General features: G+C 49.5%; 2 protein-coding genes across 6 annotated transcripts in view; one reads left to right on the forward strand and one right to left on the reverse strand.

Annotated features, from left to right (window-relative positions):
- Positions 1-249: 249 nt before the first annotated feature.
- LOC122377716 (integrator complex subunit 13-like) lies at positions 250-4,591 on the reverse strand. Of its 4 annotated transcripts, none has more exons than XM_043358077.1 (2): positions 4,535-4,591; positions 250-2,812 (listed from the first exon to the last, which is right to left on the reverse strand). In XM_043358077.1, exon 2 carries the CDS (start codon positions 2,633-2,635, stop codon positions 683-685), a length of 1,953 nt encoding a protein of 650 aa, XP_043214012.1. In that variant the 5' UTR covers positions 2,636-2,812; positions 4,535-4,591; the 3' UTR covers positions 250-682. The 4 variants fall into 4 exon arrangements, with proteins under 4 accessions (XP_043214012.1, XP_043214010.1, XP_043214011.1 ...); XM_043358075.1 differs by lacking the exon at positions 4,535-4,591 and adding an exon at positions 4,317-4,377; XM_043358076.1 differs by lacking the exon at positions 4,535-4,591 and adding an exon at positions 4,290-4,363.
- A 220-nt stretch (positions 4,592-4,811) lies between these two features.
- LOC122377718 (ADP-ribosylation factor GTPase-activating protein 1-like) overlaps positions 4,812-18,864 on the forward strand; it is a 54,651-nt gene continuing 40,598 nt past the window's right edge. Inside the window, exons 1-10 of one of the 2 annotated variants that reach the window (XM_043358080.1) lie at positions 4,812-4,868; positions 9,147-9,299; positions 9,648-9,815; positions 10,039-10,152; positions 10,378-10,602; positions 11,577-11,674; positions 11,996-12,110; positions 12,458-12,580; positions 13,125-13,184; positions 13,748-13,914. In XM_043358080.1, the coding sequence (XP_043214015.1) occupies positions 9,240-9,299; positions 9,648-9,815; positions 10,039-10,152; positions 10,378-10,602; positions 11,577-11,674; positions 11,996-12,110; positions 12,458-12,580; positions 13,125-13,184; positions 13,748-13,914 (1,130 nt within the window). In that variant the 5' untranslated portion in view covers positions 4,812-4,868; positions 9,147-9,239. Of the gene's footprint in view, positions 4,924-9,146; positions 9,300-9,647; positions 9,816-10,038; positions 10,153-10,377; positions 10,603-11,576; positions 11,675-11,995; positions 12,111-12,457; positions 12,581-13,124; positions 13,185-13,747; positions 13,915-18,864 lie in introns of both variants that reach the window. The other variant, XM_043358079.1, reaches the window with a different exon arrangement.

Here is an 18,864-nt window from a genome sequence, read left to right on the forward strand (position 1 = left end):
GTAGAACAAGCACCCATTGTCGCTGCAATAGGCACATGGCCGGAGCGGTGTTCCTTTCATGGCCCGTAGCCGACGTAGACCCCGTGGGCTAGTATTTCCCAGTCATCAACACTATCGGAATCACTGACTGCATGCTCCCTGTCAAGTGGCAGGTGCTGTATTTGTACTAAACGAATGTATCTTTCGGCGTTTATAATGCATAATAACCAATGCAGGTAGTCTGACGCATTTCTTACCAGAAAACAAGCGTTAAAAATGCAGATGGGTTGTATTGGCAGCACGAAATTATTCCGCAGATCCGACCAGATGATGCATGCTTTATGTACACGTTTATGCACACGTTGAGCCTACGAGTCGGTACGTGTGGTACGTATGCGCAGTAGGATGTAAGCACTGTTCCAGTTACTATGTGGTACGAAATTAATCCACTACAAGCGATGAACAAATCATGTGATTCGTTATTCATTAACTACTGTCTATCAGCGGTGTCGTTTCGTGACGACTTTGAGTTGATAGGCCAAGACAAAAACCTGCACATCGGACATACATGAGAGGTGCGACCAGCATTGATCCAAGACATCACAGCCTGCACCGCGGTCAACCTTCGGTGAAAATTCAACAAGTCACACTCCGAATCATAATGTACAAACGCACACACACAAAACGTATGGTAACTAAACAATCACTTTTTGACATCGTCTCCCTTGTCCTTATCGAGTTTCGCATACAGTTTGACGATGTTATTATCACCACCGTTCAGCCTGCCCGAGAACTCGAGCCTCTTGAGCGCGTTATCGGCGTCAACTCGCTGGTTCCACATTTCCAGCAAGCTGAGCTGGGCCGGTGGCCGGTCTCGGCGCCAGCGTTTGGTCGGCGGCGGCGACAGCGGAGAGTCCTGCACAGGCGCGCCGCAGCGGTCCAGCTCCTCCATGGCCTGATCGAGGCCGAGGCGCTCCTCGGCAGCGCGGCCCTGGCTGCGGCACTCGAGCACGCACTCGAGCGCCGCCTGGTGGCCGTCCGAGCGGCAGTGAGCGCGAACCAGTGCCTCCAGCTCCGACCACAGTGCGCGGTACTGCTCCTCGCGCTTCACACCGCGGCCGCGCGCGCCGCTAGTGGTCACAGGCAGGGGCTCGTGGCGAGCCTCCATAGACACCAGATTGTATACAGCCTTCTTACACTCCAGCACCTCGTCTGTAGAGAGCGAGTCCTTGACGAGGAGAGCCGTTAGTGAATCCAGAGACGGCAGAGCCGCCAGACACGACTCGGAAAGCGTCATGGGCCAGACACGTGTGTGGCGCGCCAGCCGCTCGAGCGCCGCATGCAGCGGCACACCGCCCTCCTCAGAAGCTTCCCCGGGAGCCAGACGGTTGTCGCTCACCAATCGGCCGAACTCCGTGATACGGTAGTCGGTGACGCGGCCGCCGGCACCCTCACTGACACTAGGCGGGTCCTCTAGCACCGAGCGGCCACTGCCCAGCGCGTGCATGAAGATTTCACCACCGTGCGCGGCCAGCATATGCGAGACGAACTTGCCACCGCTTCTGCGTGGCATTTCGAGCATGACAGCGCGACCACTGAGCAGGAAGTTGGTGAGGCACGACGAGGGCCGGCTGTTGACGTCCACCGGTGTCACGCGCGACGCACTCGTGCACTGGTGCAGTTCGGCACTACTGGTGCGCGGCGTGCACCACTTGAGCGTGATGGTTTCATACTCGCAGCCGTCCCGACGCGTGCGCAGGTGAGCGTGGTCTGCCGGGCTTCCCTGCAGGATGGACTCGTACGCCTTGGCCGGGTGCAGCAGCTCCACGTCATAGTTGGCCGAGCTGCCTGAGTTCTGCTCCTCCTTCATTGGGATGCCGGTGACGGTGGTAGACGCCAGCTCGTAGTGGCTGAGCACCAGGTTCATCATCATGGGCGCCAACTGGGTGCCGGCCTTGGCCGTGACCACGGAGCCGCTGAGGATGGCGCTGAGCGGCGCTGGCGGCCGCGGCGTGACGGGGCACTCGGCCGTGTCCGGGTGAACCGATACGAGCACCAGCTCACAGCTGTGGACCGTCAGCCGGCCGGCGGCGCCGTCCGCCGTGCGGTTGTGCTGCAGCAGCGCGTCAGCGAACCACTCGCGCAGCCGGCGCGCCTGGCCGTCGTCGGCCAGCTGGGACACCACCACCACGCGGCCGCGGTTCATCACCTTGGCGGCGGCGTCGGCGGCGCGGTCGGCCCGCTGCGCCTCAGACGGCTCGCCGAGCGCGTGCAGCGCCGCCGCCAGACCGGCGTGCAGCGAGTGTTGGCTGCCGGCCGAGCGGACGCCGCCCATCACGCCCGCCAGCTGCTGCATCAGCGCGGTCAGGTGCTGGTCGGCCGCCGTCCAGTCGTTCACAGACACCGCCTGAGCGCCATTGGCGATGAGCCGAATCAGCCGGGCCGATGGGTAGATGTCCCACACGATGCGGCAGTACTCGACAGCCGCCTCCACTGCGCACGTCCACATAGTCTTGGTGACGGGCGCCAGTGGGATCAGACCGCTGGAGCGGCCCTTGCTCAGTGAGTCCATCTCAAACTGGTGCCCACATGGCCGTTCCATGGCCGGTGAACAGTCAAGTACAAACACAGTCTTGTGTGACAGTGGGTAAGACATGGCTGCAGAAGGTGCTGCAGTTGGATGTAACACTAAAATGGGTAATTGTTCTTGCTGAACTGTCTGAGAGGGTTAAAGAATCTTGCTATCAGCCATCCAATTGTTCAATCTTCTTTACTGAATACTTTGCAATGCCTCATGGGTTTTAAAGGCAGAATACAATGAAGCGAAATGATGCTGTGGGAAAAATATTGGTGAAATTTAGCTACTGCCTACTACCTACCTACCCTGAATAAGACTCAGTAGGTGTGCTGATAATAACTATAAATCACCTCTGGGGACTGCAGAGTCCAGACTCCAATCAAAGCCCATACTAAGTGCAAAATATTGCAAGTTCAATGAGATCTTGTCAGTGTGGAGACACTCAGCCAGTGCAAGGAATTCGAATAGTGCTGATTTACTGTGGCATTCAGATCTTTTATACACTAATACAATAGAGGGCAACTTGGCATGCTTAGCTGACTCTGACTGACTGTGCTGGTGCAACACCCTAAAGGAAAATGATATACAGGAGACACAATAGGGCTGACTTAGGAATTATTGTCCTTTTATTGCAATTTTTCACATATCAAATGCATAGGTGACACTGACAGGCATCTATCTCACCAATAAGCAGCAAAAACTATACCTTTTGTTTAGGCCCAGGGTCAGTTGGTACAAATTGTGAGAGAACATTTGTAAGAGTGGGTTAGTACTTGGTGCAGTGAGGTGGCTTCTCAGTTCTCATTTGTTTCCAAACATCAACATTAGTCTGGATAATAGCAAGAAATGTATGCATCTGATGAAAAATCCAGTTTTAATCTATTTCAATTTTTGCCATTTTCCATTTACCTACCTAACTAATGAAAAGCTCATTGGTACATCAGGCCCTTTCAACCAGTCATGCAGACATCAATGTCACACTAGCTGAAAACGAGAAAGGAAAAGTTTTTAGAGCTGTTCAAGAGGTCGAGGAGAGGTAGTGTGTAACTTTGAGATAAGTGCATTTTAGCAAGTAATGATGCTAGTCAGTTCCTACTAACTACAATTAAAACGTTAGGTTACGTCAGCCTCTCGGACCTCATGCATGCAAGGCAACACAATAATGTAGGCCGTGGGGTCATACATTATGAAAAAAAAGTTCATAAGCAAGGGAATAAAGCATCACAATCATGAAGCAACTCCGGAAAAAAACACACTTTTTTGCCAAACATTTATATATGAACTTGCACAGATCTGTACCGACCGGCCGTTTCTGAATGTTATTTACATATATAAAAATCAAAACGTCCGTATGTATGTATGTAACGCGTCAGTCACGCTTGGCGGGCTATTGCTCTGGAACGGTGCGGGCTACGGGGGTGAAATTTTCGGCGCAAGTCGGACGCGTGCATCTGTTTGTCGTATTAAATTTTGGTGGGGGTGCGCTCGCCGGTTTGCACGTGGCGGGCGCATCTTTGCAGCATTTTGGGCCGCGGCCGGCGCCGAGCAGACGGCACGCGCCATAGACTCAGTTTCTTCGCTTGCAAAACTGAGGGAAAACAGAGTCGGAGGTCGTTGACCTTTGGCAATGAATACCGGAACAGGGCACCGCCGGCCAGGAGGAGACGCCCAATTTATTCTGGCCATAACTCGGCCGCTACTGGGCCGATTTTATTGAAACTTGATTTATTACGCTGCACGTAATGCTGTCCCTCTTTACGCTGCGCGTAATGCTGTCCCTCTAGTCGAATTATTATTATTCGTTTCAAAAAGCACTCAACAATCGATGTTAAGGATTCTGCTTTATTTCCTGCAAGCGATGGAAATAATCGCATCTTTGCCTTGGCATTCCTGTCAATGCTGCCCAAAACTTCCAAATGCAGCAAAAATGATCATTCATGAACGTCTCTCCTGCGCATGTTTACTAGAAATGGCCACCTCAACGTCGTGTTGTCCAGCATATTTACGTCTGGACAACGAGTTGCGGGGAAAAGTGCTGATTTTGTTGCAGTTTTAGGAGCCGGTGATTAGGCTGGATTTTGGGTTACTTTTTCGTTCCGATTCATGTGTTTCATAGTGTTTGGCTTTTGAATATTTTAGTTCTTTCAGATAAATATTACTTGCCTCACAACTTTTGTAAAAACGTTTCATTTTTTTATAAGCCGACGTTCAGAGCCCTAAAAATACATCAGCACTACAATCATTGTAAACAAACAAATGGAGCACCACTTGGCTCTGTTCCAAGGCCATTTTTACTTACCTGACTTACCTGGTTGGGTTCCTTTTGCGTCCGGGGAGGAAAATGGTGGAGAAAGTGAGAGAGGAAGGTACAAGGAACCCTGCATTTAAGAGACGCGCCAGTCAGTAGGAAGTTTGTGCTGTAGATTATACATGTACAAACTGACTGGAGAAGTGAGTCTCCTTCACAGATTTACAGGAAGTAATTAAAGTTCAAAGTAACAAAAGTTCAGCATGGAGAAATGTTTGGAACTGTCCTAGTTCTTAGTGTAGGTAGAGCTTTCACGTTGGGTAAGAGTACAACGCATCATTGATATCGCGATCTAACAAAGATTTAAACGTGTTGACATCGTGAGCACACACAGTTCAAGTTTGAGCGGGGAGGGCATTCCATACAGAAATACATCTTTGAGAGAACGAGCGCTTCCTAATGTCAGTGTTTATGGCAGAGGGAAATATTTTGTGGCAATGGCCTCGTGTACGATTCTGAGGCGGCTGTGGAAATAAATCAGCCGGAGATATACAAGATTTTCCGTTAAAGATTTTCCAGTACTGTAGAAGATCTGCACGCAGTAGCCTTCCTTGGACGGAATAGAGACGTAGGGATCGTAGACGTTCACCATAGCTCATGGTCTCCAAGCCACAAATGCGCTTAGTCCATCGGCGCTGCACTCTTTCTAATAGCCTCAAATCCTGAATAAAACCAGAGTTCCAGACAGGAGAGGCATATTCAAGCACTGGTCGTATGTGAGTGGTGAGCAGGAACACCATGAACTTTGGAGATCGACACACAGTGGATTTAAGGAAGCTATAGGCCAAAGCGCCAGCTTTATGAGTAGCCATACGGATATGGTCGTGGAATTTCAAGCCATAATCAATCAGTACACCAAGGTCGGAGGCAGAGTGGACATGAGGAATAGGTTTGCCATCTAGGGTATATGTGGGGCGGACTACATTAGTAAAGGACCTCGAGAAACGGAGGACTGAGCACTTCTTTACATTCATAAACAAGCCCCAAGAAGCAGCAGTAGAGTTTTAGTTTATCAGGTGGTTTTCTTGCTCTTGTACGTCGTTTTGTTGGATGTTTTGAATATTGACTTATATCATATTTAAGAAGCATGTTGACTGAAAACAATCCGAAGTATCCAGGAGGCTGACAGAGGTCCTGACTCCTGAGCAATATCAATATCAAGTTGTACAAGTTATGAAATTTTGGTTGATAAACGCAAGGTGATCGGGCTCATATATCAGCAAGAAAAAGTAAAATTAAAAGAGCTTATTGGCCAAAAACAAGCTATAATATTGCAGACCTTGGAGCAATGCCTACTGAAGAGCACGCTGAGCAGGATCATGCCAGAAAATGTTGACTGATGAGTGCATATTGATGTATTGGTATGGATATTGAATGATAACTTACAACAAGATAAATTAGTGCTAACTTTCAAGTTAAAAATCTAGAATGAATGGACTTGGGCAGCTTAGATGCTTCATGCTATGCAGATTGTAATGTGCATCAGGAGGGGTGTTCACGGGCACCGCACACTGCTGCGTGCGGTGTGTGCGGTGCGTCCAGCAGGCGTGGGGGTAGGGGATGGGTAGGCGGTTCTGACGTCACGGCTGCATGCGGTGGACGGTCCGCTGTGGCCAGTCCCGACCGGCCACAGCGATCGCTGTGTGCGGTGACGGAAGGCTGACGTAGGGACGAAGTGGGCGGAGCCTCGAGGCTGTGTGCGGTCCGACCGCGCACAGGGCCCGTGAACAGCCCTAGGTACTCAGTGTCTGGCAAATGAAACATGCGATCATCATTCCATTGCTACTGGAGGAGAAAGCTTGGATCACTAAATCCACTTTATGTTGATTTTGATGTTAATCATCACTGTATTTCTTGACCGTATTGTATGTATTTCTATTCAGGATTTGAGGCTATTAGAAAGAGTGCAGCGCCGATGGACTAAGCGCATTTGTGGCTTGGAGACCATGAGCTATGGTGAACGTCTACGATCCCTACGTCTCTATTCCGTCCAAGGAAGGCTACTGCGTGCAGATCTTCTACAGTAAAATTAAAGAACTGCACTTGCGTACTTCTCCGTAAAATTTTGAGAGTAACCACAGAAACACTGCAAACGACACAGAACACTGACGAAAACAATTTCATGACAGTACAATTTTTCACAAATTCACAATTGTTTTACAAGATTTCACCAATCAATCACTGTCACTTTTTTATAAAAATATCAAGAGTTCATTTATCTTTTTCATTTTCTTGATCACGATTTTTAAGTGGAATGATTTTTGACTTTTTCTTGAGTTTTTTTTTTAGCTTGAATTTTCCATTCTTCTCTCCTTCAGGCTAGATGTTGTATACGAGGTGGTGTCCATCACTCGATAACGCTGAGGAGGACTGCGCAGGCTGATGAGCCGTGCGCTGTCGGCGGGCTCCGTAGAGGTCCAGTGCAGCTGATGGCGTTGGTTGCCGCAGGCCGATGATGTTGCCGGGCAGAGCTGCTCACTGGAGACGGTGCAGCTGGACGATGACAAGTCCAGGATGGTCACAGGTCAGCTCCCTAGTCGATGACGTGACGTAGGGGCGACGCACCGTATCGGAGCACGGACTAACCAGTCTGCGAAGTTAATGCAGATGCAGAGGCTGGGGTCCGTTGTGAGGGGCACAAGTCCCCTCGACCGCCGCTGCCACCATTGTCGTAGGGGCGCGGAAGCGAGAGAAGAGAACCGAACGGGCCGAGAGGTGTATTCCGACTGTCTACAGTTCGTCAGCGTCGGTGCCGGGAGCAGAGCATCCGTGGTTACAGGATACGGGGCCGGTCCGCCGAGCGAGGCTATATTTGGGTCGGCGGCCGGACCACGACGCGTGAGGGAGCGCGCCTCCGAATGACAGCGGAGCTCGAACGTGTGTTCTCTTTACCACGATATGAGAGAAGGGAATCGGTCCCACATATGGAAGACCTAGTTGAACATCGCTAAGTGTTGGGAAGTAATCCCACAGTGGGTTCCTTGCTCCTGCCATTCTTGGTTCCTGCCCACTGCAAGATCGAGGGGAATGAGAGGGTGGAAGACCAAGGGAATCAAGCAGCCACGATGCCCTTGGATGCCTGCTCGCTGACCCAGACAGATCACTGTGTGGCCTCACGTCAACAGCGCAACAACTGGTCTGAGTTGAGTCACTATTCAAGCCACTTTTCTGGAGCATGTCACCGCTCCCCATCCCCAGAGAGGACCAAGAGGACGCTGTTTCGGTGCACCAGATGAGGATGGGCCACTGGGGCCGCTCGGTGCTCGCTCCAGAACGTGTACAATTGAGACCTCCAAACAGGACAGACCACAATGTCATCTGCATAATGCACATAGAGATGCAGTCATACCTGGGGTATCTTGTAGGGCTGTTGCCAGTGGTGCTGAGTGATAAGTCAAGCGGTAATTGGTGTGTGCTGGGTCACTCCCAGTTCCCACTTATTGAGATCCAGCCAAGATGGTCCATCTATGCTATGGTGGCTAGGCATTTTCAGCAGTGCGCACTCTGCTGCCTCCCAGTCTGTGCTCCGAAGCGGATGGTGGCATTGTGGCCGCCGACTTTTACGGTACAGTCGTCTATCGGCCGATATTCCGATATCGTCGTTTCAGGTCTCGTCTCTGGTCCTGTCAAGTCTCGTCTCTCGTCCTCTCAAATTGCGTCTCTCGTCGGCCTCACCAGTTTGTATGTTCAGTGTGTCCAGTGGTTTTACTTCGATGATGCATGCGGATTTCTGTTGAGTCGTTTACTGGGGGATTCTGAGTTAATGGGAGGGGGCCTGCTCTAAGCAACCGGCCTGCTGTTAGGTTCAGGCGACACCTCCGTTGCCGGTCGCCGTCCTTCCTCGGGAGTCCCTGGTTGTCACGAAAGGCTGTATTGCAGAACCATCAGTGGTGCCTTGCGGAACTTGCGGAAAATTATTTTATTCAGTGTGGCGCTCCCCCATCCCCCGGCTTGCCTGATGCTGATTGCTGGGCTCCATTAGGGGCTGTTCCAGACCGCATAGTTAGTAGAAGTCCTGGCCTTATCAACAATCCAGGATCCTGACTGGACGGACCACGTTAATTTAGCTGGTATGCTGGCACCCGTGAGTCGTGACTAAAACCATCTCATCACTGTCGGGACCAAATGAGATGGGCAATTAACTTCGTCACTGGAAGGTTCTGCTGTAATTGGGGCTGGCCCCTGGTTTAACTACAAAATTGTTTGCTAACTTAGATATGGGTTACCCCATTCAATTTAATCTGCAGCTAACAGACTGACTTTTTATGCTATTTTTTTCAGGTGTTTAGCAGTATCACTTATACAACTTCGGCTTAAATTGCTTAGTTCACAATTATCTAAATAGTCTCTACTCGGTTTCCATAAAGAAGAATCATGTCAAGTCCTCGCACAAGAAGAGTTTTACAAGACCTTCGTACCCAGAATGACAACAACGTACGTATGATGTTTTGCGACAAGTTAGGTTGTTGGAAAAAAATTTCGTGATCGTGATGAAAAAATAGAAAGAAACCCAGCCCATTGTCGATGAACATGGTATCGGTCAAATAGTAATAACTCATATGAGATTTATAATCATAAAACACTAGATGGCATGGTTTGCGCTATAACTTTATGTTTTGATTAAATTGGTTTTACGGATGCATTATGCTGGGTTAAAAATCGTTTTATTGAGATTTATAATCATAAAACATATGGCATTATTTCCATCCTGCGTTTACCGTGTTTCTTCCCCGATCCTTACACATAACCCCATCTTGATTCGTTATCTTCTTTTGTGTTCAGCGGTGTTTCGAGTGCCAGGGCCACAACCCCCAGTGGGCCTCGGTCAGCCTGGGCATCTGGATCTGTCTGGAATGTTCCGGCAAACACCGTGGCCTGGGCGTCCACCTATCGTTTGTCCGATCGCTCACCATGGACAAGTGGAAGGACATCGAACTGGAAAAGATGAAGGTAGGCCGCAGGGGATCGGTACCGCCGCTGCGATACGATACTCTGCCGTCGTGACCTATTCTTTTAGCGCTAAGCGATATAAAGGTATTAGTTCGTATTGCACTCTTTATAGAATTTGTATTCTAGATCCATGTTACTGAAGCTATTTCAATTTATTGGCTTTCCTGGTATGAATTGTAACATTCTGAGATGAAGCACATTAATGAAATATCGCCCATGCCAGGTTGGCGGTAACCGAAAGGCTCGGGAATTTCTGGAGGCCCAGGATGATTGGGATGAGACGCTGCCGATCGCTCAGAAATACGCTTCAAAGGCATGCACTCTTCTGAGGGAAAAGGTAAGTGTTTAATCCAAACTAGATTACAAAATTTGATTATATTTCAAAAGTCGAGGCTTAACAGTTCGAACAGTTCACAGTTCGAGGCTTAAACATCACCGTTATTTGACTATCCCATGTCTGTGGGATGTTAACGCGCCCGTCACGTATTGTCAAATATCTTATGTCTACTGATCCTCAGCCTCCATTATTAACCACTGAGCTGATTTTTCTGGTGCTCCTCAGATCAGCACGGAGGCCGCCGGTGGTACGTGGGACGCGGCCAAGGCGGCAGCGGCGGCGGCGCGCACCCCGAGCCGCTCCCTGGCTCCCGCGTCGAGCGGGATGCACCGGAGCGCCTCGACGCCCAACACTGGCCGCTACGGCGGTAGCGGCGGAGGCGGAGGGTACTCGTCCGGCGGCGGAGGCTACTCGGGCGGTGGAGGATACCAGGCTGACGGCGCCGGCATGGTGAGAAAGGGCGCCACCCTGCCCTTGCTGAGTGGTGGTGATGCTGGCACCTTTTTTATGTGAAAAGACCAATTCGCAAATGGTTTGCTGGTCGCACAGTGTCATATATGATTCAACTACCTCTAGCTCATTTACCTTTTGTCAGTAGTTAGTTTGATAATGGCAAGGAGAATAACTTTCGCCGATCCTGATTGACGTTCGGTAACGTATAACCGAACTCCTTCCACTAGCCTTATTTACTACAAACTGGAGAAGCTGGAGCAATATTTGATCCCTGATTCTGTTGGTGGTAGCACGCTAGACATTACCCGTCGCCTATGGTTTGGCTTGTTCAGCAGCTGCCTTGAATTCCGTATCCGTACCGTATCCCTATCATATCAGTGTCTTATCTCTTGTCAGTGATGCGTCATGTGCCTGTTTTATGACGTTGATCCTAGGTGTTTATTGTCCTCCATAACACCCCAATGTTTTCGGACGGTTTGATGTGGTTCCGTCAGTCGGCAAAAGTAGAGTTTTGTTTTCCGCCCGTCCAACCAGTTCTGCTCAGTTATGCTATCTTTTGATTACGAAAGATCCGGTTTTGCATGTACTTTTTGACACCCTGACTGGACCGTGGCTACCACGTCCCATTCAGGAAAGATGTTACCTACCTATTCAGTACCTTCTATAATACTGACTCATAGGATATTGTCCTCCATTCATTCTTATCCTTTCCACATGCACAGCGCTTATCAATCTTATGGATTCTGTTGTCAGTGCAGTCGATTTGTATGTACTCGGTCGGTAGACAGTACAAAGTCCACCCGGTGTTGGACTAGTACCTCGGACAAACGCACGCCTGTTTCGCTTATGCTTTATCTATTCCTTCGGCTTGTGTGCGATGCTGTGCACATGTCCTGTGTACTTTCGGCTTAACGGTTGCGTGGCTACCCTTCGTCCTTTCACTGAGACGTGTCGTTTGCCTGCTCCGCCAGGGTGGGTACCAGAGCGGCGGCGGCCGGGCGCAGGACTTCAACGACCAGAAGGCGGCCTTCTTCGCGCGCGTGCAGCAGGAGAACGCCAGCCGACCTGAGTGAGTGTCGCGCTTACACTTTTTGTGGATCATGAATGGAGCTGGTATACCTACTTTTTGTTAATTTTGACTTTTGGACATTGAGGAAGAAGTCTATTCTATTGGGCCTCAGTGCCAAGAGGAAGAGTTGTCTGGTAGAGCCATCCTTTCTGAGCGGAACAATCAGATAGTCATTCGATGCGCACCGGGTATACTCCCAGATCATAATCACTTTTGCTGGGGGATTACCTTAGTATTGACTGAGGCACTGGCTGTGGATGGTTTGGGCTGGTGAGGCCTGTGCGGCCTGTCGTATTGACCCGGGTATGTCTCGTGTTGCAGCCACCTGCCGCCGTCGCAGGGCGGCCGGTACTCCGGGTTCGGTAACACCGTGGACCCGCCGCCCCGGCAGCAGTCCAACGAGGTGATGGACAACGCCCTGCAGGCGCTGGCCAGCGTAAGTAACCGATGATGGTGGGGTGGGGAGGTCTTAAGCGGCTGCGTGTACTCTTACTTCTTTGGATAGTAATTGTGATTTGTATTGTATTGTATTGTATTGTATTGTATTGAACAATCATGAGCGATCCACATTCTGAAAGTGCGTGGCGATTACTGCTCACTGTTTCTCACTGTGTCTGCTTTTTTCAAACCAGTGTCAATGCTCTGTTCAATCACACTATGTCCAGGTTGCGTCCAGGGCCGGTCATTGGTTAATGCTCTGTCTCATCACATGACTGTGTCCATACTCCCAGGGCTTGTCGGTGTTGCGTTTTAGTGTATCTTACACTGTGTCCCTGCCCCCAGGGCTGGTCGATGCTCTCTATCGGAGCCACCCGGCTGGCTCGCACCACCACCGACTCTGCCGTCCGGCTGTCTGCCTCGGCCTCCGAGAAACTCTCAGAGGTCTCTCAGACCGTCACGGAGAAGGTGAGTCGCTGGTAGTGGTCTGCCATCTTTGCCACATCCCTCAATGCAGAGTACTCCTCACAACAGAGAGCTGTCGATTCCACTCACTTAACTCAATAGACTGTCATCTCCGCTCCGCCCACCACAGTAAAGGGCTGTCAATGCCGATCCTAGCTCAGCTGATAGCAGTCACCACTGACCACACTCCTCACAGTAACTGCAATGATGTATCATCACAATCATAGTTGGGATCCCACCATTCAAAACTGTCGAAGGTTCCATTTCAGCTGTAAGATCATATCAATATATATCTTTTTTTCTTATATTGTTGCACGTGTGTTAGCAGCCTTGTGTGCGTCTGTTTATTCTGTTTCTAATGTGTTGTTCATTTCACCTACGTTTAGATATGTCTTATATTTTTGCAGTTGTTCGCTGCATGCTTCTTTCGTTGCTATGTTTTCAAGCTGTTGTCTGTGATCAGTTTCGCCTAGCCCCGCCACCCGGTCGGCCCGACCCCATACTCTGTGTCTGATGCTGACCGAGGGCCCGCTGACACTCTGTTCAGGTGCGCGAAGGTAAACTGGGAGACGAGCTGCTGACTCAGGCCTCCTCGCTGACTGGGAAGGTGAGTGATCGGGTTACCCGTGCTCGCTCCTACCTATCCGCTTGTAACGATGGGCTTTGGTCTCTTTCATTGCTGCTGAACAGGGGCTGGTGGATGCGGTGAGTTTGGGCTGTTCACACTACTGGGCGTTGGAGTCATGGATATTCTTAGTACATGTGTATGAGATCTCAATGGTTCCGATTGCAAGGACCGGAGATAGATGGTGCTACTGCCTGTCGGAGAGAAGGCTCTAGGGTGGGGCTCAGATAGATGAGGGTGCTGTGTCGCCTGTCGAGGATGGAGCCCGCACGGGCCGGGTCAGATAATGGTTTTTAACGGGGGGGGGGGGAGCTGCTGTGGAGGCCGGGGAGCGGACGTTAGCCGTCGGCCAACCCTGGATAAACTTCTTGTGAAATGTGGCTCGCTGTACTTGTGACTGTACTAACTGATCGTCTGATCTGTGTCTGTCGTATGCCGTAGCCCGTAGCGGGCCGTAAGTGACCTTTACCTAACGTAAGTCATAGTCCGACCTGCCCTGACCTCCCCTGACCTACCCGGAATGATCTGTGACCCGCCGCCGGCAGGTGACCGAGATCGGTAAGCGCGGCATGGGCTCGCTGCAGACCTGGGTTGGCGGACAGAACCGGCTCGAGTACGAGACTCCGGGAGACGCGCGCGGCGAGCGCTCCTCTCTGCTCTCATCGAACGGCGCGGCGGGCAGCGACGGCTACCAGCAGCTGGGCACGTCCAGGTGAGTCCCGCCGCTGCTGTCATCTAACGGCGGCGCCGCGAACTACTGCTGATGGCAGCCCACTCTGTCTCCCGTCTCTGCTATCTTCTGTGACTCTCCAAGAGCTTTGACCGCTGGGTGGGTGCGGTGCGACGCATCGACAACGTCTAGTCATTTTCCTGCACTTTGGTCATGAATTTCACATGACATTTGAATCAGAGATTGACCTCGGGGTGCTGATATAAGGTGGCCCAACCGACGCACAGTGTGGCCAAACGCCAGATTAGCGCGAATTTAATCAAAAAACGAATTTTGGAATTTTGACTTTTTATAACCATCAGTCGATAGGAAATTGTCCAAAGTATGTCAATATCACAATACTTTGGTTCAATGTCTTCCTTTCGGTGTCCAAAAAGCTAGCTAAAGTGGACATACGCAATGCCGGTCCCGGCTGTGCTGAAATCGTCGAAAACCCGCGTCATGTTTACAACACATCTTGGCGTAATTGTCGGAAAGGTTTGGAAATAATTGGAGTGGCATATGACTACTGCGCCTATATTTGATAGTATACCCGAATTCTATAGGTATCCTTGGACTAACCGATGAGTTATGCTCATTTGAAAATGACCTTTTCAAACATCCCCTGAAAACACTGTCCATCTTAAAAACGTAGAGATATAAGAAAATGGCCAAAAAACTCCACGCCAAATCTACCATGAGAAGATTCGCCACACTTTTCTGGACATGATCCATTCAAGAAACCCTGCCCCAACCTGCCCCCCGGCCTTTGGCTCAGCTTTGAACGTATCGGGTTGGCCCGCCCGGAGAGGTCCGGCTACAGGGTGGGCGCGGCGGCGGCTCCGTAACGTTACGCGGATGGCTCAACCGCTGTATTTCTGACTTGTTATATTGCAGAATACGGTCGCCAATGAATAAATCTTGACAATTTTTCAACCCTCGCCCATGTAGGTAGGGGGTGAGGGTGGGGGTCGAAAGGACCCCTCTCGGTTTTTCGCAAAAAGCTCATGTAAAAAGCGGCCGATGGCGACGAAACTTTCAGTACCCTCGAGTTAATCAATTTTACACCTACCCATTAAATTTCACGACCCTGAACCCAATGACCTTTGACCTGTGACCTATTTCTCGAGACCATGTTTGGCCGGAAGCGCGATTGGGCGTATGTTTGCTTGCATTAGCCGCGCGTTTGCAGTCTTTTCGTGGTTTCAAGCGTCTAAACATGTGATATTATGATGTTGGTCCCATGCATTATGGTCGGTGTCGAGATCACTTGAAGGTCAGGTCAGTTCAATGACCTTTGATGACCTTGGTTCACCTTTTTTAGTTTTACATGTTCCCAGGCTAGTTTTTGGAGCTGATTTCGAATTAAGTAACCATTTGAACATTTAGGAAGAAGTTTTGGTGCCTTCGTAACATGCAACGAAGCTGTCACTGGCGGTTGACACCTATTAATTATGAATACCCGGCAGGACTGGTTGGCCTGACCTGACCTGACCCGACCTACGTTCGCGGCTAGCAAAACACCAATACGGGCGAGGGTTAATGACATGAAGGTGCTTATGGTGTAAGTCTTTGTTTTTACTCCCATTGCTGAGGTTCAGTCCTATCGGTGCGTGTATTTCAGCAACCATCTACCGATTCATGTGCTTCACCAGGAACATTCACACAGAAACATAATTAGATGTTGATTTTTTTTCAAGCAAACTTTGGACAATCATAAGAATTTACCAGAGAAATGATGGGAATTTCGTAAACGATTCCTCCTCCTAACATGCCCATCATTGCTGGGACCCACAATTTTATGCCTCTTATTTGCGGTTAAATTCCAGGATTTCGTAATCAGAGTCGGAGTCGTTCGGAGTCACCAGTTCTGACCCTGCAGTCAGAGTCGGAATCGGAATCGATTTTGGAATCCGGACCAAGACTCGTAGTCTGAGTCACCGAAAATCCGTCGACTGCGTGGAATTGCCATGGCTGCGGAGTCAGAGTCCGAGTCGATCGTATAAGGCGACAGTTTTGCCCGGAGTCAGAGTTGAAATTGACTTTTGAAAGCCGTAGTCGGAGTCGGAGTAACTCCATCGACTTCACAGCCTTGGCCTGGTAAGCACATCACCCGTCGTAAACTAGTTCTCCTTACTTTTAGAGGCGGAACTATGCCATTATATGTCAGCAAGCATTTATAATGCATCGTAAAAGGTCTCACATAGGTTTAAGTGTCAATTTTGAAACCAGGGAACCATTTTCAACGGATCCGAGCAGCGCTGGGATTTAATTCGCGCTAAACTGGTGTTTGGCCACACTGTGCGACGGCGCGCGGTAGAGACCGCACAGGGCACACTTTTTCGATCCTGTAGTTGTGCACATGACTCGCGGCCCGCCTTCGCCGCAGACTCTGAGAGTTTCACGCATGATCCAACAGACCGGTCCACTGTCCGAGCCCTGCGACGGGGAGCTTTTTGGGATACCACCGTGCTGCTGCTTTCTTACGACCAGTGGACTAAGGACCGGTTTTACTTTGCGCCGCGCCATAGCCTCATCGATCGCTGCGCGTCTAATAAGCCTATACTCTCGTCGATCAGACTTGTTAGCGCTTACACAGACTTTTTGCTTTCTGAAAGACCCCGGGAAGTGGCCGTTTACTTTGAAACAGTGTCCCTGCTCGTGTAACGAAGAGCTCATCTGCTGGGCTCGATAACGAGTCCCCTTTGCCACCGGGTGATACAAAGCTTGTCCATGATTGGACACATTTCATGTCTTCAGATGCATCCCTGACCCCTGTGCAAGCCCCCTGATTGCACCCCTTTCCCTACTCACCCCTCTGCACCCACCGCCGAACGCGGGTCGATGGGCCCGGCGCCCCGGGCCGTCATCCGCCAGACCGGCGGCCAGGGGCCACGTCCCCGGTCACCCTCTGACCTCATCTATCCCATATGGCTGGCCTGGAACTGGCAGGCGTGCCTGCCCGCTGGAGAGTCGTGAAACTGTCGGGCAGCTCATCCATTTGGGGAGGGAAATCGGGCGGGGCTGAACTGACCTCTGTGACGTGGGGAGAGGGACGCTGATAATATCATCAAACTAGTGGCATTGATAGCCAAGGTTACTTTACCAATATTAATAACGTTTTCTCAGGTCAGTGGGTAACGGTGTCAGGGTTGGATAAAAGCCGTCTAAATTGAATTTATGCCAGCCAGTGGTTTAAACCGGTTTAAACCGGCTTAAACCGGCTTAAATTAATAAAACCACCTTCAGTCAAAACATCTACTATGACTTATCTTGTGGGTCAGTGTACTCGTTGGTGACTGTGCAGAGTGCAGGAAGTCAATACCGGGTCATTTTGTATTATGCCAACATGTTGGCATGTGATTATGTTGATAATCTGGTCAGTAGGTAACTAAGCTAAAAAGCAAAGTAGGTATAAGGCATAAGCACATTCTAATCTTAACATTCGGTTTACCAGTTGTCTCACTTTATTTTACATGTAAAATGTATTCTGACCAATCGTCTTGGGACTGGGCCAGTAACTTAAAGGGACCATCCCACCTTAACATTAGTTTTGAGTTGAGATAGCCAAGTTTGCGGCCAGGCTCAGAAACCACCATTTATCCTGGTCGCAACCCCCGCAGCTTTATGGTGTTCAAGAAATTTCTTCCCTTTACTTGCAGGGTGGGACCAGCTTAGTCCCTATCTCTTAACCATTAGCGGTTTTTTGATGACGTCAGCAGTCATTTCAACGCCCGCCATTCCTTGAACCCGAGTTTTGCTGACCTTGAGCTCCCTTTTTTATCAACGTGAAATCCGTCGTCGGCGCTGAGAAAGCCTATTGCTTTTCATTTTAATTTGAATATTAGAAGATACCCACCACTGGAACTTGGACTGATATTATACCAAGGCCGAAGATGATCAAGCTGCCTGCTATATCTGGAGCTTGGTGTTCAACTTCAACATGGAATAAAAAACAAAATATCAAAGCAAACTGGATATGGTACTGCAAGTTAAAGTCCAAAGAAATTTGAAGAGCTGACAATTGACATTAATTCTTTCCCTGCAAGGTTTCCATATGGAGATCACAGTCACACCATGAAGAAATATTTTTGATGTTAACAGTTGAAAGGGGATTTATCTTCCAGTTTAGACGAAAGACGCTGCTGACTGTCTTTGGAAAAGGATGTCGGCATGAGGTGCAATTGTGCTTGTGAAGTGGTTATAACTGGTCTTTTCACAGTATTAAATTGAATGTGCCATTGCAGCCAAGTGTGTTATCATGTAAGGTAAAATCAAAACTACAATGTTGGTTTTACGAGCATTGAGAAGGCTGGTAGGTAACACCTGCCTGTGCTCGTAAATCATGCTGCCAGAGTATTCTAAATTAATTTTATCATACACTTTTGTTGTCCAGAATGGTTGCACTATTGTTTGGTATCATATTATTCCATGTAAATATGGTAGTGTAAAGTCCGACCAACATGTTACCAGATTTGAAGCTGTTACGTTACCTAAGTACCTGTTTTTTACTGGCGTGGTGAATGTCACCTGGATTTTGTTTTGAGGTGCAGACCTAGTAACTCTGACTACATGGGTTTGAAGCTATTATCTATTCTGTTTTTACTGGCCTGGTGAATGGCGACTGATGTTGTCCGTGGACCGTGGATGGCACTGAAACAAATTTTGAGTGTTTTGTACAGTGTTTTAATACAATGCTGAGGGCTGAAAGTTGTCTTGTTTAGAGTGGTGAAAGTTCAGGATATGCCAGCCACCATGGTGGGTCAGAGTTAAATGTGTTGCAGTCAGTTCGGCTTCGGCAAGCACACGGATGGGCATACGCATCGAGACCTGCTCTGCCATACTTTCAGCCAATTTTACCTAGGTAAGTCTTTTCTTTTTTCTGCCAAAAGCTATGACATTGTGAATTTCAGCACTGTGGCCTGTGTGTAGCTTTCAGGAAAGCAATTCTAA

Source organism: Amphibalanus amphitrite, unplaced genomic scaffold (assembly GCF_019059575.1).
Source record: "Amphibalanus amphitrite isolate SeventyFive unplaced genomic scaffold, NRLGWU_Aamphi_draft 000049F_arrow, whole genome shotgun sequence".
Classification (NCBI taxonomy): Eukaryota; Metazoa; Arthropoda; class Thecostraca; order Balanomorpha; family Balanidae; genus Amphibalanus; species Amphibalanus amphitrite.